Source organism: Nomascus leucogenys, chromosome 15 (assembly GCF_006542625.1).
Source record: "Nomascus leucogenys isolate Asia chromosome 15, Asia_NLE_v1, whole genome shotgun sequence".
In the NCBI taxonomy this organism is placed as follows: domain Eukaryota; kingdom Metazoa; phylum Chordata; class Mammalia; order Primates; family Hylobatidae; genus Nomascus; species Nomascus leucogenys.
Genome location: NC_044395.1, coordinates 59,513,636 through 59,536,272, shown reverse-complemented (window position 1 = coordinate 59,536,272; position 22,637 = coordinate 59,513,636). Strand labels below are relative to the sequence as shown.

General features: G+C 49.5%; 2 protein-coding genes across 2 annotated transcripts in view; one reads left to right on the top strand and one right to left on the bottom strand.

Moving 5' to 3' along the window:
• Positions 1–10,644, top strand: part of MYO7A (myosin VIIA) — a 69,914-nt gene extending 59,270 nt beyond the window's left edge. Inside the window, exons 38-47 of the mRNA XM_030829625.1 lie at positions 1,054–1,209; positions 1,625–1,730; positions 2,810–2,923; positions 3,942–4,029; positions 4,215–4,321; positions 6,555–6,740; positions 7,224–7,340; positions 8,352–8,435; positions 9,259–9,378; positions 10,006–10,644. Coding sequence (XP_030685485.1) covers positions 1,054–1,209; positions 1,625–1,730; positions 2,810–2,923; positions 3,942–4,029; positions 4,215–4,321; positions 6,555–6,740; positions 7,224–7,340; positions 8,352–8,435; positions 9,259–9,378; positions 10,006–10,095 — 1,168 coding nt within the window. The 3' untranslated portion in view covers positions 10,096–10,644. The remainder of the gene's footprint in view (positions 1–1,053; positions 1,210–1,624; positions 1,731–2,809; positions 2,924–3,941; positions 4,030–4,214; positions 4,322–6,554; positions 6,741–7,223; positions 7,341–8,351; positions 8,436–9,258; positions 9,379–10,005) is intronic.
• Positions 10,645–12,316: 1,672 nt separating this feature from the next.
• The window catches only part of GDPD4 (glycerophosphodiester phosphodiesterase domain containing 4), a 73,001-nt gene continuing 62,680 nt past the window's right edge, over positions 12,317–22,637 (bottom strand). The window contains 2 exon segments of the mRNA XM_004090612.2: positions 12,317–12,650; positions 17,096–17,111. Coding sequence (XP_004090660.2) covers positions 12,317–12,650; positions 17,096–17,111 — 350 coding nt within the window.

Below are 22,637 nucleotides of genomic sequence, written 5' to 3'. Positions count from 1 at the left end.
CCCCCTCACATCCTAGCTTGGCCCCAAGGCCCAAGGAGGGCCTAGCAGGAACTGGGAGGTGGTGGCTGTCTTCCTTTGAGTCTGTCCTCTAAGGGTAACAGCCCCAGCTCCTCCTAACGTTTGGCTAGAGCCTCGTCTGGATGCCCCTCCCCTGCCTAGACCCTGCTGTCTGCCTGCAGGTCCAGCTCAGTCAAGTGTCCCCTCCCTGGTGCAGGCTGGGCCGGCTGTCAGCTGGAAGCGCTGGCTGAAAACCCTCATGGGTTTGAGTGTTGGGCCCAATGCCCAAAGAATGCCACCTTCTCCTCCCCCTGGGACAGCCTGAGGCAGGAGTAGGAAGTCAGGCACAGGCTCCTCTCAGTCTGAGAGAAGCTCCACCCTCTCTCCTTACACCCAGCCCCCCGCCTTCCTCCCCAGCTGTGTCACCCTCTACATCTCTTCCACAAATCCATCCTCAAACTACATATCAGCTCTTTTGACAATGCCAAACCTTTGTACATAATGTGCCCACAGCCAGGAAAACTTTTCAGCCCCTTTTCTGCATGCCATAATTTGCTTCATCCTTCAAAGCCTAGTTCAAATGCCACCTCCTCCTAGAAGCCCTCCAAACTTCCCACTGTCAGGCCCAAGAAGCTCAGAGTGGTGGCTGAAGGAGCCTGGGGTGGGACTGGTCTAACTCATTGACACTCAAAGTATAGGTGAATTAAAGAGCTTCTGCCAAAATATAAATCACACTGCTTCCTTCATGGAGAAAGTTTTGCCATGGAAACAAAAAGCCTCAGCTGAAGCAGAGTGCATGGTAACCTGGTGGCTTTTCATTGTGGCATAAGCCCCTTATCTCCATGTGGACTGGTAGCAGTGTGTGGCCTGGCACAGTGGGCCAGGCACACTTTGGGTAGCACTAGTTGCATCTGGCTGTCAGGGAGAGGGGTCAGGAGGGACGGTGCTGCTGTGATGAGCAGCTGAGGGGTATGTGGCCCCCTCACCCGGGGGTGCACAGGTCCTGTGACTCCCGATGGCAGCTGCCCCTGCTGGAGCCCGCGCTTCCTCCTGCAGGTACAGCGAGGAGCGGGGTTGGGAGCTGCTCTGGCTGTGCACGGGCCTCTTCCCACCCAGCAACATCCTCCTGCCCCATGTGCAGCGCTTCCTGCAGTCCCGAAAGCACTGCCCACTGGCCATCGACTGCCTGCAGCGGCTCCAGAAAGCCCTGAGGTACAGCGGCCGCCAGCGCAGGGGCAGACACTGGGGCGGGCTCCTGGCCACACCGGGCTTGTGGGATGAGGACCACCTAGCAGTTGGACCCACCCCTGGGGTACCTCAACTGCCAGCTGGAGAGTCCGGCTGCTCGGGAGTGCTCAGCCCAGAGCTCCCAGGCTATCGGGTGGGCACAGACACCCGGGCCCACTTCATACTCTCCAAGGGCACTTGTGTTCTTCACTTTGCTGGGCCTCCATCGTCCCATTTTACAGATGAAGAGCTCAAGGCTCTGGGAGACTCAGTGGCCGGTCACATCATAGGAAGTGGCAGGCGGGGATCAGAATTGGGGTTGTCTGCCTCCAAGTGTCCTGGTCCCCTGGTCTCCACAGTCCCACGCACCTGCCCCCTGCTGCCCCTGCCGCCTTTTCAGAAATGGGTCCCGGAAGTACCCTCCGCACCTGGTGGAGGTGGAGGCCATCCAGCACAAGACCACTCAGATTTTCCACAAGGTCTACTTCCCTGATGACACCGACGAGGTGAGGGTCGCCGGCTTCTAGGTCTGCAGTGTCCAGGACAGGGCCGGGCTTCCTGGGTGGACACCAAAGGCGGCCTTAAGCCTCTCCCCCATCACCTGACATTTGCCGCCTCGTCCTCCTGCCCCGTAGTGCAGTCGGGGCTCGGGACAAAGGCCATCGACTCCCCAGGTCAGGGGCCCTTGGTTCCTGATCCAACCCCTGCTTCCTGGAGCAGCTTCCTTCAGAAGGGCGCCCCTCCCTCCCTGTCTCTGAGGAAGACTTGCCTTGGAGAAAAGCGCTTCACCCTCTGAGCTGGCTTTGCACCTCCTTGGTGTAGGGCCCCACTGGCCCCCAGGTCCAGGCCTCCCCTGTCGCCTGAGCCCACTTTCCTGCAGGCAGAACCTCGACACCCCTTCCTCCCTCCCCACCTCAGGTGGTTGAGGTTCCCTCCGTCCAGGTCCTGTCTGCCAAAGGTCCTGTCTGTCATGCCCGTAGTCATGCTGCCCCTCATGGTCCCCAGCCCCTGCCTGTCTCAACACAGTGTCTCATTCAGATAAGCTTTTCATTTGAAGAGTCATTTATGAAACTTGTCTGAGGCTGGAGACTCAGAAATGCTATGACAGGATTTCATTTGCAAGGACCAGAGACTTCCTCAAATCCCTTCCTGTCCCTCCAGACATCTCTCCTCCCGCCATCTAAACTTCCCCAGACGCTCAAACCCTCCCATCTGTCTGGGCTGCTTTCCCCTCCACTTTTGGGTTTGCTTTTCCTCTACCTCAAGTCTCCTCCTTCCAATCACCCTTCCAGTCATCCTGCTGTGCTCCCCGGACCCCTCACTGTCACTCAGGCTTGTACACCCTGGCCCAGGACTCTGGACGCCAAGGCCACCTTCTGCTTGGAGGGTGGGGAGTAGGAGACCTGGGAAGACCCAGGCAGGAGTAGCCCTTTCCTTTTGTGAAATGCCATGCCCAGCTCTGGGCCCACAGGAGGGTGTCTGGCATGGGAGGGGGCTCAGTATAGGAGGCATAGCCAGAAGGGCCCGGGAGGACCAGGTGCCAGGAAAGGCCCTGCAGGAGCCCAGTGCTCACCGCCCCTCCCAGGCCTTCGAAGTGGAGTCCAGCACCAAGGCCAAGGACTTCTGCCAGAACATCGCCACCAGGCTGCTCCTCAAGTCCTCAGAGGGATTCAGCCTCTTTGTCAAAATTGCAGACAAGGTGGGTCCTTCGCCACCTTCGCCAAGGTGGGAGATTTGCTGGGGCCATAAGAACTTATGTACAGCAGAGGGAAGAGACAGGAACCGGGAGAGAGAGGGGAAGAGGGCGCTGGCATCTGGCCATCTTCCATCCCTGCAGCCTCCCCTTACATGGAGTGGCTGCCCCCAGCTCTCTCTCTTCTGAGGCACTGCACATGGCTCAAACCCTCTTAGGGGCATGTGCCCAGGTGCTCTGTGTTCTAAAAACACCAGACCCTCACCCTGTCCTAACATGTTCTTTCCAGATTTGCTTTGACTGACCCTTAATTGCCATGCTGGGTCAAATTAACCCTTGAAATAAGGTGTGATCATCCCCACTTGATAGATCACATAACTAGGGCTCAGAGAGGTTAGGTAACTTGTCCAAGGTCACACAGCAGGGACTGAGCTCCAGGTGGGTCTGACTCTAAAGCTCATGCCCCTGCCACCATCTCACATCATGCTTCCCCCAATACCTCTGTCCCTGGAAGTCTTCCAGGCCTAGCTAAAGCCCCCTCCACGGGAAGGCCTCCCTGACCTAGTTAGGTGCCCCATCCTGTTGCCTGCTGATGGCTCTGTGTGCATCTGTGTCTGTCTCCTCGCTTCATGACTGTCTCTGTGCCAGATACTGGGACCCAGAGGTGACCCCGATGAGATCCTAGACCCAGGGGAGCCCAGAGCTGCAGGAGGAGCTGGACATGGATGCCAGAGAATGTCCAAGCCAGGGGCTGGGCCGCATTCTTGGCCAGTTTCCCTTGAGTCTAAGGCAGCGTTCAGTGTCCCAGGCACTGAATGGAATGACCATCACTCCCAGCAAGAAGTGGGCTCTTCTGGGGACACGCAGCAGGCACATGGGGCAGGGTGGGGCTGACACACAGAAACCCATTCTGGCTGGGAGTGGAGTCTTCCCTGAGAAGGAGCTGCCAGACAGGCCTTAGGTGGGAAGGTCAGAAAATGCAGTGTTGCTTAAACTGAGTGTGCTTCGATGGCCCTGTCCCCAGGTCATCAGCGTGCCTGAGAATGACTTCTTCTTTGACTTTGTTCGACACTTGACAGACTGGATAAAGAAAGCTCGGCCCATCAAGGACGGTAATGAGGCTGGGTCCTGGGATCATCTGAGGCCCAGAGCAGGGAGGTGCGGGCTCAGGGCCGTGCTGTGAGGCCCACCTAGGCAGGCCTGAGTGAGGGCCTCCTCTGGGGCTGGGGCTGGGCTTGGGACGTGAGCACTCCTCTGTGCAGGGACCCTCTGGGTGACCGACTGCCCTGTGCTGCAGGAATTGTGCCCTCACTCACCTACCAGGTGTTCTTCATGAAGAAGCTGTGGACCACCACAGTGCCAGGGAAAGACCCCATGGCCGATTCCATCTTCCACTATTACCAGGTGGGCACCTCTGCACTCTAGTTGCCTTCATGCACGGCGAGTGTTGCTGTACTTTGGCCCTGAAAGCACAGACCCACTGCCCTTGCCAGATGTGGGGCCTGTACCAGCCTGGCCTCGAAGGGATTCCTGCCAAGACCACTGGAGCCCCAAGGGACGGCCCAACCCCGATCCTTGTATCTTCTGACTCTTCAGCCCTTAGGGGCTTGACAGTTCCTCCTCTGAGCTTCTGATCCCTACCTGTTCAGGCCCCTCCTTCAGTGCAGGGCTATCCTCTGACTTCGAGATTCTGCTGTTGTAACTGGGTAATTCCAAGGCCTCTGTGCAAACATTTTCTAGCATAGGCACCTGCAGGAAGCCGGGAGGGAAGCTTGCATGTTGAGCCTCTATTATGTGTCTGGCACTCTTCTCTCATTGTGTCCTCCCAACTAACCCCAAGAAGCAGGCATGTTGTCCCCATTTGACAGAGGGACAAACAGACTCAGAGAGGCCACGTGCTGTGATTAGGATCACACAGCTGATAGAACTGGGGTTTGATTCCAGGTCTTCATGACTGCAGGTTGGTGATCTTTTCTGGGCTCAGCCTGCTTACCATTCTGTGGGAGAAAAACCAAGATGCTGGGAAGGGCAGAGGAGGCAGGGACGGTGGCTGCTGTGGCAGAGAGGACACTGGCCTGGGAGTCTGGGATCTGCCTTTCCTCATGCCCCTCCCCACCCACCCCATGCTGCCCACTGAGTACATGGCCCCTGGACTACCAGTTGCCCCAGAGTCAGCGTTGACATCTGCTCCTCCTGTCCCACGTCCCAAATCACTTGCCTGATGACTGTACCTCCTGGATATCTCTAAAATCCCCCATGTCTCTCCATCACCACCTTCCTAACCTGGGTCAGTCTACCATCATCTCTGATCCAGAATGGAGGCAGTGACCTTTTCCCTGTTCTCCTCATCCATTTTGGCCCTCCCAATCCTTTCTCCACAGGGTGGTCATCCTGCTTTCCAGATTCCCCCAGTGGCTTCCCCTTGCTCTTAGGGCATAACCCCCATCCTGACCATGGCCCTGCCTGGTGGTGCCACTGCCTTGCCTTGTACCTGGCTCTCCTTTGGCTCAGCTGGATTGTTTCCACTTCTCGAGTGTGCTACGGGGCCTTTGTAATGTTGGGATGCTCTTCCCTCAGTTCCTTCCCTCACCTACCGAGCTTTTAGATGTCAATCAGCCATCTTATCTTAAAGGAAGTCTTCCCTGTCCTCAAGCCTAGATTAGGTCACCTTGTTATATTCTCTTACAGCACTGTGAAAATTCCTTCAAAGGTTGTCATTACATATCTGTTTGGTATGATTTTTAATGTCTGTCCTTGCCCTGAGACTACAAGTTCCATGGAAGTAAGGAGGGTAGGCATTGTTGCTTAAAGGGCCTGGCTCATAGATGTTCAATGCATACTTGTTGGATTGATGGATGGGTGAATAGGTAAACTGGTGACTCAGTGAACATATAGATGGGAGGATGCTGAGTGAATTGATGGGTGGATATTGGTGAGTGAATTGGTGAGTTAGGTAGGTGAGTGGGTGGATGGGTGGGTAGGATGGATAATGATTGCCTCAGGTCTCTGATTGACAGCGTGTCCTCAGGCCAGCCTCAGTTTCTCTACCTTTCAAATTGTGGATAAGATGATCGTAAGGCTCTAGGAGTCTGTGGGCAGCGCCAGCCCTTCAGAGGCTTCATCTCTGCTCTGGGCCCATTCCCCAGCCTAAGTTCCTCTGGTTTTGGGTCTGGAAGTTCAAGGGGGTGGGAGGGCCTCTGCTACTGCTGCTGAAAGCAGCTGATCTCCAGAGAACTCAATGCAAGGAGGCCAGACTGAAAGGCTCTTCCAAAGGAGGATGGGCCCAGGAGGTGAGAGGTATGTGGAACAGTCTCAGGGTTGCCAGCTGGTCACTCTGAGTTTCTTCATCTTGAAATGGGGCTGCTCATCTCACTGGACTGTTATGGGGGGAAATGAAGTAACAGACATGGCCATGCGCTCCAACTGCCAAGTGCTGAGTCTGTGCAGGCAGACTTGCTCTGTCCCTGTCCTGTGCTGTCTCCCCTGGGGGAGCAGTGTCAGCTGAGGCTGGAGAGGTGGGTGGGCCCATGTGTGGGGTAAGGTGGTAGACCCCGGTGTTCGGGGTCTTGGTGTGGTGGGAAAGGAGCCCACTTCTGCCAGGTCCCTTCACGCCTGTGACCTGCTCTGTCTCTGGCAGGAGTTGCCCAAGTATCTCCGAGGCTACCACAAGTGCACGCGGGAGGAGGTGCTGCAGCTGGGGGCGCTGATCTACAGGGTCAAGTTCGAGGAGGACAAGTCCTACTTCCCCAGCATCCCCAAGCTGCTGCGGGAGCTGGTGCCCCAGGACCTTATCCGGCAGGTCTCACCTGATGACTGGAAGCGGGTGAGCATGGGGTGGGCAGCGGGAATGGTGGGGCCCTGAATGGGTCTCGGGGCACCCCAGGGGCCAAGGGGGCAGATGCTGGCCAGCAGCCCAGGGAGGTGTGTCTTGTGGTTCCTGTACTTGATGAGGCCGCCCACCCTTGTTCCTCCGCCTGTCTTATCCTTCAGTCCTCCATGCCAAGGACTCAGTGGCCACTTGGCAGTCATTTGCCCTGTCCTGGTTACCATGATAACTTGCTTGTCCTTGATACCCTTTGGTCTGCTTGCCTGGGGGTGAGAAGGGAGGTCGGGAGTCCATTAGCTGAAATATGGGGAGAGCCCTTCACAGCCCCCAGGTCTGCTGTCCTAGGCCTGGCCCTGAGGGTGCAGACGGGGCTGGAGTGGGCAGGGGTGGTGTGGGGAGGACTCTGAGCTCTGAGCTGGCCTGCCCTGAGCAGGCCTGTCCCCAGGACTGAGCCCAGCCCTGACCGCCCTGTCCCCATAGTCTATCGTCGCCTACTTCAACAAGCACGCAGGGAAGTCCAAGGAGGAGGCCAAGCTGGCCTTCCTGAAGCTCATCTTCAAGTGGCCCACCTTTGGCTCAGCCTTCTTCGAGGTGAAGGTACACCGTGGGCTTCTCAGAGCAGAGGAGGAGGGGAACAGGGCATTGAGAAAGCACAGAGACTCCTCCCTAGGACTGTGGGAAAGAGCCATGGCCTTGCACACCTGCCCTGGTGAGGGAAGGAGGGCAGCACCCTCAGCCTTGTCCCAGCTTAGCGTCTTAGCTGGGCTAAGTCCTGGGGACAGAGGGACCAGAAGCTCAGCCTGGCAGTGGAGGCAGACATGTAAACAGGCTGGGGTAATGGAGGATGGCCTGTGTTCTGACACAGGGGAGCCCTCGCCCAGGTGGCAGAGCTCGGGAGGCTCTGCCGGGTCTGAGGAGGCCTCCTAGAGGAGGTGATATCTGAGCTTTCCAGGGAGACCCTAGAAAGAGTGCTCCTGGCAGCGGTCCCACATAGACAAAGGCCTGGAGGCGTGAGAACTCAGGTTTGGGAAGGAAATGCAAGCAGTGAGGGCAGGAGGTGAGAGTGGGCTGTGGAGAGCAGCAGCTTGGCAAGCAGGTGAGAGGCTGGGTTTCCTGCAGGGGTGGCCTGCCTTGGAGGGTTTTGAACACAGGTGACATGGCCAGAAAGCCTCTCAGGCTGCGGGTGGAGGAGGGGTCTGAGGGGCACGACAGAGGCAGGAGTATGGTGAGGAGGCTGGTGTGAGAGGACAGGTATGGTCTTGTCACACAGCTAGGATGGGAGGCCTTTTGAGAAGCTCAGCTGTGCGAGGAGAACAGGTAGGTAGCTGGAGGCAGGTGCAGGGTTCAGGAGGCTTTTTCAAGATGGGAGGCCCTTGGGCTGAGAGGGAGGACAAAGCAGAGGATGGCCTGGGGGACCCAGGAAGGGATGTGGGGCAGCACTGAGGGCCCAGCAGAGGTGGAGGCCATAGGTGATGGCAGGGCCGTCAGTACCACATAGGCAACAGGAGAGGCTGACTTTATCCCAGCTGGGGCCAGGCTTCATTCCTGGTTCCAGATGCTTTTCTTGCTCTGGGCCCCCATCTGATGCCTTCTCATCTTTTTTTCTAGCAAACTACAGAGCCAAACTTCCCTGAGATCCTCCTAATTGCCATCAACAAGTATGGGGTCAGCCTCATCGATCCCAAAACGAAGGTGAGCAGGGATAAGGTGGCGAGTGGGGGCAGGCTTCTCTGCCTGAACCTTGGACACAGTCCCGGAACGAACCCCACAAGCCCTCCTAGCCACCATCCACCTCCAGATTCATCCACCCATCACATGGCTTCAAAAGCTGTCAGCGTTTGCTGGGACTTTATCCAACGCTTGCTCCACCAAAATTGTTCTCCTGAAGTTACTAACAAACTTCTTCCTATGGAATCTGAGCTCCCTTTAGTACTTGGCCTTTAAGTATCACTGGATGCTCTGCCCATGCAGGTCGTGGGGCTGGCGGTGCAGGGGTGACTGTGCATCTGTGTTTCTGGGCCAGAGCAGCCCAGCCGCACACCCAGAGGGTCCGACTGGACAGGTGGTGAAGAGGGCTCGTGACCACCATCTTTCCATTGGCTTCATGCATCATGCATTCCTGGCTCTCCTCTGTGTCTTGGTCATTCCTTCCCATCCCTTTTGTGCCTGCTCCTGTACACTGTGTTTCCCAAGGCTCTGCCCTGTCTTCTTCTTGGCTCCCTCCTCAAACTCTCCCTGGACCATCTCATTCAGGCCACGGTGTCAGTTCCCTCAGGCCTCCCAATTTCCCAGTTCTGGCCCCAAGTACCCAACAGCCTCCTAGACTTCCTGGGTGTCCAAACCAAGGTGTGGAGGGGGAGGCACCTGCTTCCCACCACAGCTGGATGGCAGAGCTGGCTTTTCCCTCTGGCCGTGGGCCCCTCTGAGGGCCTGAGGCCTTCTGTGAGGGCATGTGTGGGCAAGTGAGGCCACAGGGCCCAGGCTGTGCCTCTCCATGCCCTTTCTGCTCCCCCAGGATATCCTCACCACTCACCCCTTCACCAAGATCTCCAACTGGAGCAGCGGCAACACCTACTTCCACATCACCATCGGGAACTTGGTGCGCGGGAGCAAACTGCTCTGCGAGACGTCACTGGTGAGGGCGCGTCCTGTTGGGCCTGGTGGGCTCCCTGCCTTGCCTGCAGCTTAGCCAGCCTCCCAGGGCCTGGAACAAACACAGTAGTGTGCGGCTAGGCCTGGGGTCATGGGCAAGGGTCATGCTGGGGCCAAGGTCAGGTCAGTTTGAGGCTCAGCTTAGGTCTGGGGAAGGGACTTAATCTGGGGCTGAGGAACAGACCCCTCGTTCAACAACTGTTGTTTGAGTGCCTTCAGTATCTGGGGATTGAGCCCACGGTGACAGCCCTTTAGCCCCCCGAGTTCAATAGTGGAACCATTAACAATGAGACCTCCTGGACCAAGCTCAAACTTCCAAGGCATAGCTCAACTAAGAGCCAGTAGAGTCACTCCTGGAGGGAGGGATCCATGACTTGGGGGACCCACAAGCTAGGGGCTTAATGTGGGGTCATAACAGTGTAGAACCTTAGCCATCTGGCTGGATGAATTCAACCCTTCAACTGTGCAGATGGGAGATAAGCCCTGAGTGGGAGGGATTTGCCTTTGTCCTGGGTTCTGCCCGTTGCAGATTCCTGGGAGCTGTGCTATGGTCTGAGTGGCTGGTCCTGTCCCACCGTGTGCTCGCTTATCTTCTCACCCCTGCTTCCAGGGCTACAAGATGGATGACCTCCTGACTTCCTACATTAGCCAGATGCTCACAGCCATGAGCAAACAGCGGGGCTCCAGGAGCGGCAAGTGAACAGTCAGGGGAGGTGCTGGTTCCATGCCTGCCCTCGAGGCAGCAGTGGGCTCAGGCCCATCAGCTACCCCTGCAGCTGGGGAAGACTTATGCCATCCCGGCAGCAAGGCTGGGCTGGCCAGCCACCACTGCCCATACCGACTGGGCCTCTGATGTTCTTCCAGTGAGGCATCTCTCTGGGATGCAGAACTTCCCTCCATCCACCCCTCTGGCACCTGGGTTGGTCTAGTCCTAGCTTGCTGTGGCCTTCCCGGTTGTGAGAGCCTATGATCCTTAGATGTGTCTCCTGTTTCAGACCAGCCCCACCATGCAACTTCCTTTGACTTTCTGTGTACCACTGGGATAGAGGAATCAAGAGGACAATCTAGCTCTCCATACTTTGAACAACCAAACCAAATGTGCATTGAATACTCTGAAACCGAAGGGACTGGATCTGCAGGTGGGATGAGGGAGACAGACCACTTTTCTATATTGCAGTGTGAATGCTGGGCCCCTGCTCAAGTCTCCCCTGATCACCTCAGGGCATAAAGCATGTTTCATTCTCTGGCCCGACAGTGTCTTTGCTCAGGGAGGGGAAGTGGAAGGGAAGGGCATGTGGGGTCAAGACAGGGCCTTGCAGGGGAGCAGCCTACATAACGACTTCTTTGGTCTTTACCAAAAGACTGCTTGGGCCAAGCTGGTCTGGGTTTGGGGGTTGGGGAGCTTGAGCTCAAGATGTGCTTTAAGTGGCTTAAAGGGACCAGCTGAGATTGGGATGGGTTGGGAGGAAGTGCTGGACATCAGGCTGGGAGGTGAGGACCTAAGTGCAAGAGCTGGGGGTCTAGAGGAGGAATCAGCTTCTGGACTGTAACTAGGGCCAGTGGAGCCACAGCGGCCCTTGCACCTGCCAGAAACATCTTGGCTCATCAAGACATGTCCAAGAATCCCGAGAACAATGCTGCCTTGGGTTAAATCTTCATGTCCAGTGGGTGCCAGGAAAATGTTACTTTGTGACCAGCATGGGACAACCAGGTTTGGCCATGACTCTGGAGTAGGGCTGCCGGTGGGGGCTTCAGACAGGGAAGGTGTGACTTAGGGGTGGGGCATCCTTGGGCTGTGGCTGGGATGAGCACCTAGAGAAGTGATAGTGGAGAATCCCCTTGCGGGGAGGGTTTGTGATCTGCCCTCGAGGTCCCATACTTCAGCAGAGCCAGGTCCTGCTTCATCAGCATCTATGTGCCTGTCTACCCCACAGGGAGTGCTATTCCTGATCTCCTCAGCTGTTTGTTTGTTAGTGTAGGACTGGCTGGTGTGTGTAAATGGAGGCCTCAAACCAGAGAGCCCTGCTTTCTGGGATGGTAACGTGGCTGTTTGTTAGAGGACACAGCTCTACAGGTAGCCCAGGAGAAATCTGAGCCAGAAGGAAGGTGCTGTGGTAGTCTGCCTTATACCACCATCATAAAGAGGAGGAGGCTCAGGTCCAGAAAGGATGTGTAAGTGGGAAGAGCTCAACTCACTGCTTCTAGCTTTGGGCTGCCAGACAGAAGGGGCTCCAGATACTTGTTCTAAGCTCTGGTTTCCCCTCAAGGCCAAAAGCTCTTGAGAGTGCATGGATTGTGCCCACCCTCTTACTGGGGAATCAGCAAACCACAAGCTATCAGGAAGTAGCCCACTGCACCATAGAGCAGATAATGTGGGGTGGGGATGAGATCTTTGTCCCTGACCCATGCCCCTCTCATTCCGTGGCCCAGAGAATGAGATCACTCAGATGGCATCACTATTGCCCCCATCCCCCAGCCTTCATCACCCTGGTTGATCACGAGGGGTCCAAAGAATAGACCACTACCTCTGGCTTCCTGAGAGGTTGCCTTTACTTATATGCACAGTCACTCCTTTAGCAGAGAATATTATGGAGGTGTTAGGATGAGATAAACTTGACAGCAACCAGTTCCAAGACCACACACAACAGTTATCCCCTTGCCTAGCCCCTTGAGATGCATTCTTGATAGAAAGTGAGAGCAGAATGGTTCCCCTGAGAGCCTCAATGGCCCTTCTGTGTGCCTTTATCAACCACTCCCCACCATCACCACCCTTAGGCAGAGAGAGGAAGAGGAAGAAGCAGGGGAGATGTGGCTAATTCTTCTTTGGAAACACAGAAGGCTATGTCAGATGCAGTGGAATATATTGTGACATAGGACTATTTGGAGTATTCAGCCATGGGGATCTCTTAGAGGTCTCTTATTTAAGGATAGGGGACCTCTATGGAGGGCATGGTTGGCTTATCCACCTTCAGGGTGGGCAATGTAGTCTGAAAGGTAGCCTCACTTGTAGCCTACCTGGTGGGTGCTTGGGTGAGTTCAAAGATCGGTGGTTGAATGTCATGCTTGCCAGGCTTCAAAGGTGTGACAGCATTCTTGATAGGTAGTAGTTTCTTGGATGGTGCTGCAAAATTGAAATGGCCTTGGTGTTCCTTTCCACTCCTGGGTAAAGCTGGGTAGAGGGCTGCTAAAGTCCAAGGACTTTCCACAACTCGGGCAGGAGGTTTCATGGCTATGTGCAAATCTTCCTCATTCTCACTGTGGGATAGAAAAGACACAAACACAGATTCCTCAAATGTCAGTTCTCCACTCTCTGTCAGTCATGTGTGAAATTCAAGTTATCTCTTAAATGTTAGCCACTCCCTTACCCTTTCAGATCCTTTCCTCCAAGCTCTCTCCTCTACCTCAGGCTTTGTGCAAACCTTATTATGGCCCTCCAATTCATCCTAGGGCTGGGGCTTAAGAGTCTACTGCATGAGGCTCTAGCTCACCATGGAAGTCCTCAGAAAGCAGAGACTGACATTTGCTTAAAGTTCATGTATTCCATAGCCATTAAATTAGTTTAGAAAAATGAGAGTTTCCCTGAATTAAAATGAGGGCTTTTTAAAGGGCAGAGACTTTGTCTTGCTTGCCACTACATATACAGTGCTTACAAGTGTTTGTCACACAGTAAATGCTCAATAAATAATTTCTGTCCAACAGAAAAAAAAATTAGATGGTAGATACTTCTAATAATAGAGCTAGGAGATCAAGACCAATCCTTCTCCCAAAGACAAAAACTGGATGATACACAAAAGCAAGAAAACATCTTAAAATTATCTAGGCATTTACAACATACAGAGAAATTGCGTGGCCAAAATCTAGAAGAGTGTGAGAATTCAAAGAAGCCCAGAACTCAGGTTTTGTTTTGTGCTTAGATTTACATTTTTATTACTTTAATTTTTAAAAGTTTTAGTTGTTATATTCAAAGCTTTTTAACCTGAGTGTAATTCAATCTGGATGAAACAGCTACAAACATGAGCTTCCATTTTTTTTTGTCAGCTTTATAGGAGAAAGGGAATTTTTAGATCAATTCCATGACAATATCTTTATAATATTTTCTAATTCATGAACATGATTGCTCCATTTATTTGGGTATTCTCTCACTAAAGTTTTGTAGTTTTTAGTGATCAATCATATGCCTTCCCTTATGAAGGCTTTTTTGATTAAAGTCCATTTTTTCTGATATATTTTTCTGATCTAAGGGATATATACCAGAGGCTGCGAATCTTTGGGCTTATCATAGGATAGTTACCGCTCTTTTTTTTTATTATTATACTTTAAGTTCTAGGGTACATGTGCACAATGTGCAGGTTTGTTACATATGTATACATGTGCCATGTTGGTTTGCTGCACCCATCAACTCGTTATTTACATTAGGTATTTCTCCTAATGCTGTCCCTCCCCCATCTCCCCACCCCATGACAGGCTGTGGTGTGTGATGTTCCCCGCCCTGTGTCCAAGTGTTCTTATTGTTCAATTCCCTCCGATGAGTGAGAACATGTGGTGTTTGGTTTTCTGTCCTTGTGATAGTTTGCTCAGAATGATGGTTTCCAGCTTCATCCATGTCCCTACAAAGGACATGAACTCATCCTTTTTTATAGCTGCATAGTATTCCATGGTGTATATGTGCCACATTTTCTTAATCCAGTCTATCACTGATGGACATGTGGGTTAGTTCCAAGTCTTTGCTATTGTGAATAGTGCCACAATAAACATACGTGTGCATGTGTCTTTATAGTAACATGATTTATAATCCTTTGGGTATATACCCAGTAATGGGATCACTGGGTCAAATGGTATTTCTAGTTCTAGATCCTTGAGGAATCACCACACTGTCTTCCACAATGGTTGAACTAGTTTACAGTCCCACCAACAGTGTAAAAGTGTTCCTATTTCTCCACATCCTTTCCAGCACCTGTTGTTTCCTGACTTTTTAATGATGGCCATTCTAACTGGTGTGAGATGGTATCTCATTGTGGTTTTGTTTTGCATTTCTCTGATGACCAGTGATGATGAGCATTTTTTCATGTGTCTGTTGGCTGCATAAAGGTCTTCTTTTGAGAAGTGTCTGTTCATGTCCTTTGCCCCCTTTTTGATGGGGTTGTTCTTGTAAATTTGTTTGAGTTCATTGTAGATTCTGGATATTAGCCCTTTGTCAGATGGGTAGATTGCAAAAATTTTCTCCCATTCTGTAGGTTGCCTGTTCACTCTGATGGCAGTTTCCTTTGCTGTGCAGAAGCTCTTTAATTAGATCCCATTTGTCTATTTTGGCTTTTGTTGCCGCTGCTTTTGGTGTTTTAGTTATTAAGTCCTTGCCCATGCCTATGTCCTGAATGGTATTGCCTAGGTTTTCTTCTAGGGTTTTTATGGTTTTAGGTCTAACATTTAAGCCTTTAATCCATCTTGAATTAATTTTTGTATAAGGAGTAAGGAAGGGATCCAGTTTCAGCTTTCAACATGTGGCTAGCCAGTTTTCCCAGCACCATTTATTAAATAGGGAATCCTTTCCCCATTTCTTGTTTTTGTCAAGTTTGTCAAAGATCAGATGGTTATGGATGTGTGGCGGTATTTCTGAGGGCTCTGTTCTGTTCCACAGGTCTATATCTATCTCTGTTTTGGTACCAGTACCATGCTGTTTTGGTTACTGTAGCCTTGTAGTATAGTTTGAAGTCAGGTAGCTTGATGCCTCCAGCTTTGTTCTTTTTGCTTAGGATTGTCTTGGCAATGCCTTGTAAGTTGGATTCCTAGGTATTTTATTCTCATTACAGCAATTGTGAATGGGAGTTCACTCATGATTTGGCTGTTTGTCTGTTATTGGTGTATAGGAATGCTTGCGATTTTGTATCCTGAGATTTTGCTGAAGTTGCTTATCAGCTTAAGGAGATTTGGGGCTGAGACTATGGGGTGATTTTGTATCCTGAGACTTTGCTGAAGTTGCTGATCAGCTTAAGGAGACTTTGGGCTGAGATGATGGGGTTTTCTAAATATACAATCATGTCATCTGCAAACAGGGACAATTTGACTTCTTCTCTTCCTAATTGAATACCTTTTCTTTCTCGTGCCTGATTGCCCTGGCCAGAACTTCCAACACCAGGTTGAATAGGAGTGGTGAGAGAGGGCATCCCTGTCTTGTGCCAGTTTTCAAAGGGAATGCTTCCAGTTTTTGCCCATTCAGTATGATATTGGCTGTGGGTTTGTCATAAATAGCTCTTATTATTTTGAGATACATTCTATTAATACCTAGTTTATTGAGAGTTTTTAGCCTGAAGGGCTGTTGAATTTTGTCAAAGGCCTTTTCTGCATCTATTGAGAAAATCATGTGGTTTTTGTCATTGGTTCTGTTTATGTGATGGATTACATTTATTGACTTGTGTATGTTGAACCAGCCTTGGCATCCCAGGGATGAAGCCAACTTGATCTTGGTAGATAAGCTTTTTGATGTGCTGCTGGATTCAGTTTGCCAGTATTTTATTGAGGATTTTCACATCAATGTTCATCAGGGATATTAGTCTAAAATTCTCTTTTTTGGTTGTGTCTCTGCCAGGCTTTGGTATCAGGATGATGCTGGCCTCATAAAATGAGTTAGGGAGGATTCCCTCTTTTTCTATCGATTGGAATAGTTTCAGAAGAAATGGTACCAGCTCCTCTTTGTATCTCTGGTAGAATTCGGCTGTGAATCCGTCTGGTCCTGGACTTTTTTTGGTTGGTAGGCTCTTAATTATTCCCTCAATTTCAGACCCTGTTATTGGTCTATTCAGGGATTCAACTTCTGAATTCAGGTGGGTAACCCAACCTTTCTCACTTTAGTTTTGGGAGGGTGATCTTTGCTGGTTTAGTCTTGGGAGGATGTCCAGGAATGTATCCATTTCTTCTAGATTTTCTAGTTTATTTGCATGGAGAGTTTATAGTATTCTCTGATGGTAGTTTGTATTTCTGTGGGATCAGTGGTGATATCCCCTTTAGCATTTTTTATTGTGTCTATTATTTGATTCTTCTCTCTTTTCTTATTAGTCTTGCTAGTGGTCTATGAATTTTGTTGATCTTTTCAAAAAAACAGCTCCTGGATTGATTTTTTGAAGGGTTTTTTTGTGTATCTCCTTCAGTTCTGCTCTGATCTTAGTTATTTCTTGCCTTTTGCTAGCTATTAAATTTGTTTGTTCTTGCTTCTCTAGTTCTTTTAATCGTGATGTTAGGGTGTCAATTTTAGATCTTTCCTGCTTTCTCTTGTGGGCACCTAGTGCTATAAATTTCCCTCTACACCCTGCTTTACATGTGCCCCAGAGATTCTGGTATGTTGTGTCTTTGTTCTCATTGGTTTCAAAGACCATCTTTATTTCTGCCTTCATTTCGTTATTTACCCAGTAGTCATTCAGGAGCAGGTTGTTCAGTTTCCACGTAGTTGTGCAGTTTTGAGTGAGTTTCTTAATCCTGAGATCTACTTTGATTGCACTGTGGTCTGAGAGACAGTTTGTTGTGATTTCTGTTCTTTTACATTTCCTGAGGAGTGCTTTACTTCCAACTATGTGGTCAATTTTGGAATGAGTGCAATGTGGTGCTGAGAAGAATGTATATTCTGTTGATGTGGGGTGGACAGTTCTGTAGATGTCTATTAGGTCTGCTGGGTGCAGAGCTGAGTTTAAGTCCTGGATATCCTTGTTGACCTTCTGTCTCGTTGATCTGTCTAATATTGACAGTGGGGTGTTAAAGTCTCCCACTATTATTGTGTAGGAGTCTAAGTCTCTTTGTAGGTCTCTAAGGACTTGCTTTATGAATCTGGGTGCTCCTGTATTGGGTGCATATATATTTAGGATAGTTAGCTCTTCTTGTTGACTTGATCCCTTTACCATTATGTAATGGCCTTCTTTGTCTCTTTTGATCTTTGTTGGTTTAAAGTCTGTTTTATCAGAGACTAGGATTGCAACCCCTGCTTTTTTGCTTTCCATTTGCTTGGCAGATCTTCCTCCATCCCTTTATTTTGAGCCTATGTGTGTCTCTGCACGTGAGATGGGTCTCCTGAATACAGCACACTGATGGGTCTTGACTCTTTATCCAATTTGCCAGTCTGTGTCTTTTAATTGGGGCATTTAGCCCATTTATATTTAAGGTTAATATTGTTATGTGTGAATTTGATGCTGTCATTATGATGTTAGCTGGTTGGTTATTTTGCTCGTTAGTTGATGCAGTTTCTTCCTAGCCTTGATGGTCTTTACAATTTGGCATGTTTTTGTAGTGGCTGGTACCAGTTGTTCCTTTCCATGTTTAGTGCTTCCTTCAGGAGCTCTTGTAAGGCAGGCCTGGTGGTGACAAAATCTCTCAGCATTTGCTTGTCTGTATTTTATTTCTCCTTCACTTATGAAGCTTAGTTTGGCTGGATATGAAATTCTGGGTTGAAAATTTTTTTCTTTAAGAATGTTGAATATTGGCCCCCACTCTCTTCTGGCTTGTAGAGTTTCTGCCGAGAGGTCAGCTGTTAGTCTGTTGGGCTTCCCTTTGTGGGTAAACCCAACCTTTCTCTCTAGCTGCCATTAACATTTTTTTCCTTCATTTCAACCTTTGTGAATCTGATGATTATGTGTCCTGGGGTTGCTCTTCTTGAGGAGTACCTTTGTGGTGTTCTCTGTATTTCCCGAATTTGAATGTTGGCCTGCCTGGCTAGGTTGGGGAAGTTCTCCTGGATAATATCCTGAAGAGTGTTTTCTAATTTGGTTCCATTCTCCCCGTCACTTTCAGGTACACTAATCAAATGTAGATTTGGTCTTTTCACATAGTCCCATATTTCTTGGAGGGTTTGTTCATTTCTTTTTACTCTTCTCACTTCATTTCATTAATTTGATCTTTAATCACTGATACCCTTTCTTCCACTTGATTGAATCAGCTACTGAAGCTTGTGCATGCATCACGTAGTTCTCATACCATGGTTTTCAGCTCCATCAGGTCATTTAAGGTCTTCTCTACATTTATTCTAGTTAGCCATTCATCTTTTTTCAAGGTTTATAGCTTCCTTGCAATGGGTTCGAACATCCTCCTTTAGCTCGGAGAAGTTTGTCATTACCAACCTTCTGAAGCCTACTTCTGTCAACTTGTCAAAGTCATTCTCCATCCAGCTTTGTTCTGTTGCTGGCGAGGAGCTGCAATCCTTTGGAGAAGAGGCACTCTGGTTTCTCCCCATCTTTGTGGTTTTATCTACCCTTGGTCTTTGATTATGGTGACCTACAGATGGGGTTTTGGTTATGGATGTCCTTTCTGTTGACGCTATTCCCGTTTGTTAGTTTTCCTTCTAACAGTCAGGTCCCTCAGCTGCAGGTCTATTGGGAGAGTTTGCTGGAGGTCCACTCCAGACTGTTTGTCTGGGTATCACCAGCAGAGGCTGCAGAACAGCAAATATTGCTGCCTGATTCTTACTCTGGAAGCTTCATCTCAGAGGGGCACCTGGCTGTATGACCTGTCAGTCGGCCTCTACTGGGCAGTGTCTCCCAGTTACGATACACGGGGGTCAGGGACCCACTTGAGGAGGCAGTCTGTTCTCAGAGCTCAAACGCCGTGCTGGGAGAACCACTACTCTCTTCAAAGCTGTCAGACAGGGACGTTTAAGTCTGCAAAAGTTGCTGCTGCCTTTTGTTCAGCTATGCCCTGCCCCCAGAGGTAGAGTCTACAGAGGCAGGGGCTTCCTTGAGCTACAGTGGGGTCCACCTAATTTGAGCTTTCTGGCTGCTTTGTTTACCTACTCAAGCCTCAGCAATGGCAGACGCCCCTCCCCCAGCCAGGCTGCGGCCTTGCAGTTCCATCTGGACTGCTGTGGTGGTGGTGAGCAAGGCTCTGTGGGTGTAGGACCCGCTGAACCAGGCACAGGATATAATCTCCTGGTGTGCTGTTTGCTAAGACCGTTGGAAAAGTGCAGTATTAAGGCTGGAGTGTCTCGATTTTCCCGGTACAGTCTGTCATGGCTTCCCTTGACTAAGAAAGGGAAATCCCCTGACCCCTTGCATTTCCCAGGTGAGGTGATGTCCCGCCCTGCTTCTGCTTGCCCTCCATGGGCTGCACCTACTGTCCAACTGGTCCCAATGAGATGAGCCAGGTACCTCAGTTGGAAATGCAGAAATCACCTGTCTTCTGTGTTGATCATGCTGGCTGGGAGCTGTAGACTGGAGCTGTTTCTATTCAGTCATCTTGGAACAGACCTCAGGATAGTTACCTCTCTTGATTAGGTTATGCTATATGACAAAGGTTCTGGGATAATTACTCTGATGATTTACATTACATTACATAGACGTCATCATAGCAGACTGGAGAGAGATTCTCTTGTTGGCTTTGAAGAAGTAAGCTGCCATGTTGTGAGGACCATGTGGGTAGGACTTGAGGGTCACCTCTAGGAGCTCAGACCAAAACCCTGCTAACGGCCACTGAGAAAACAGAGATGACTTCACTTCTACAACTATGAGGAACTTAATTCTGCTAACAAGCAGTGAGCCTGGAAGAGGACCATAAACCTCAAATAAGATTGTAGCCCCAATTGATATCGTGTAAAGACTAAGTAAAGGAACTGTCTAACCCATGTCTGTGAGATAATACATTTGTATAGTGTTAAGCTGCTAGGTTTGAAGTAATTTTTTTTAATATAGCAATAAAAAACTAATATAGGCTGGGCAGGGTAGCTCACATCTGTAATTCCAGTGCTTTAGGAGGCCAAGGCAAGCCGACTGCTTGAGGTCAGGAGTTTGAGATCAGCCTGGGCAACATAGTGAGATGCCATCTCTACCTTTTTTTTTTTTAATTAGCCAATCATAGTGGTTTGTGCCTGTGGTCCCAGATACTAGGGAGGCTAAGGCAGGAGGATTGTTTGAGCCCAGGAGTTTAAGGTTGCAGTGAACCATGATCATGCCACTATACTCCAGACTTGGGCGAAAGAGTGAGACCTTGCCTCTGAACAAACAAGCAAAACAAAAAACTAGTACACACAGCAATAGAATCTATCTAAAAATAAAGGAAATTAATTAAATATTTTAAATGACTACTCAGAAGACTGAGGCAGGAGAATCGCTTGAACCTGGGAGGTAGAGGCTGCAGTGAGCTGAGATCATGCCACTGCACTCCAGCCTGGGTGACAGAGCAAGACTCTGTCTCTCAAAAAAAAAAAAAAAAAAAAAAAAAACAGTCTCAGTAACCTATGGGATAATATACTAACAGCTGTGTAACTGGAATCCCAAAAGGCAGTGGGGGAGCAGAGGCAGAAAAATATTTGAAGAAATAAAGACTAAAATTATGTCCAATTTGATGAAAATTATACTCCGACAGATCTAAGAATTTCAGCAAACCCTAATCAAGACAGTCTCTCTCTCTCTCTCTCCCACATACACACACATGCACCAAGTTAAGCCATCATCAAACTACTAAAAACCAGTACTAAAAGGAATAATCTTAAAATGTAGCCAGAGGAAAAAAGACACGTTACAAACAGAAGAACAGGGGTAAGAAAACTGAAAACTTTACATAAGAAACTACATAAGACAGAAGACAGCAAAATTGACTTAAATTGCTGAAAAATACCCGCTCACACTAGAGGCGCCTTCTGGGGGTAGACATGGCATCAGTAGGTGCAGTAGTACGTGCCCATCCTGGAAGTGGTATGGGGCAACACATGGCACTCTATATTTAGCAAATGAGGCTCCATTCTCCTCAACTTGAATGGATCTGGGCTGTGGTTATGGCTGAGGTCCTGACTTCTGTCTAGTCTTCCTTGGTCCTTCCCTGATTCTAAACTTGGTCCTGCACCTTCTAGATATCTCTTTGAGGTACCCAAATAGTTTTCCAATGCCTTTTCTTTCTGCTTAGATCAAGAAAAACTGGTTTCTGTAACAGGCAACCTAAGAGCTCTTAAAAACGGAAAATGCTTCATTTATTTTCTACTCACCATTTCAACATAGTAGTGGGTAGGGTCAAGTTAACTGAGTACTTTTTCTAAGCCACCTCTTTTATCTAGGTTTATATAGTTTTTCAATTTTACTTTCAAAACTTCTTTCCCAGCCATGTTTCCTCCTCATCTCCATGTTCTTTCACTGCTTGGCTGGATTATTATTATGGGCTGAATTATGTCCCCCCCAAATCCAATTTCATATGTCAGAGTCCTAACCCTCAGTGTGACTGTATTTGGAGATAGGGTGCTTCAGGAGTAATTAAAGTTAAATGAAGCCATAAGGGTGGGGCCCTAATCCAACAGGACTGGTGTCCTTATGAGAAGAGGAAGAGAGACCAGAGATCCTGCTCTCCCCAGCACACACACAGGAAAGGCCATGTGAACACACAGTGAGAAGGCAGCTGTATGCAAGCTAAGAAGATAGTGCTCACTAGGGCTCCTCACCAAATTTGCCAGCACCTTTATCTGGGATTTCTAGCCTCCAGAACTGTGAGAAAATACATTTCTGTTGTTCAAGCCACCCACTCTATGGTATTTTGTTATGGCAGCCCTAGCTTACTAAGGAACAACTACTGATATAATCATAAGCTAGCTGGAATCATCAGTTAGCTTCAGACTTCTTAACATAGCCAGTAGAATGATCTTAAATTCCATGTAACTTGTAACTCAAGTAACCATGTAACTTGAGATCGCCCTGCCTCAGACCTGGGTAAACTTGGCTTAAACCTTCAGTTTCACAGCATATGAAAGACCATTGCCTTCTATTTAATTTATTCAAATTTCTAAACTTAGTTTTTCATGATCCCTGTGGATTCATTCCTGCAACCCTAAGTGTTTCGTCAGTTCCACTCATCTGCCAGCTGGTTCATGGAATATCAGGAGCTTGACCATTGTCCATAAGAAATTAAATTAACTCATGATTTTGTGACTGTTCCAACTTTAAGTCTCCAGGAGTTGCGGAAGGAAATTATATCCCACACCGCACAGTCTTCTGCCTCCTAATTGGTTTCCCTTTGACACTGCATTGGCTTCCAAAACCAGTAACTTACTGTGTGATCACCCTCACAACCCTCAGAGAAATAAACTCTAGCATCCCTTCCCCTTACTAAGCCTAATTCACTTCCTCAGCCCCTTACACAGAAATCTAACCATATCACTTCCTTGTGTGAATGAAAGAGATATGCCATCTCCTAATTGCCAATATGCCGTGACTTGACTCTAGTTTAGCAATTCCAGGACCACTGAAGTTTTCTTCCTGTAGCCTCCAACATATATCACCCACAAGTGATACC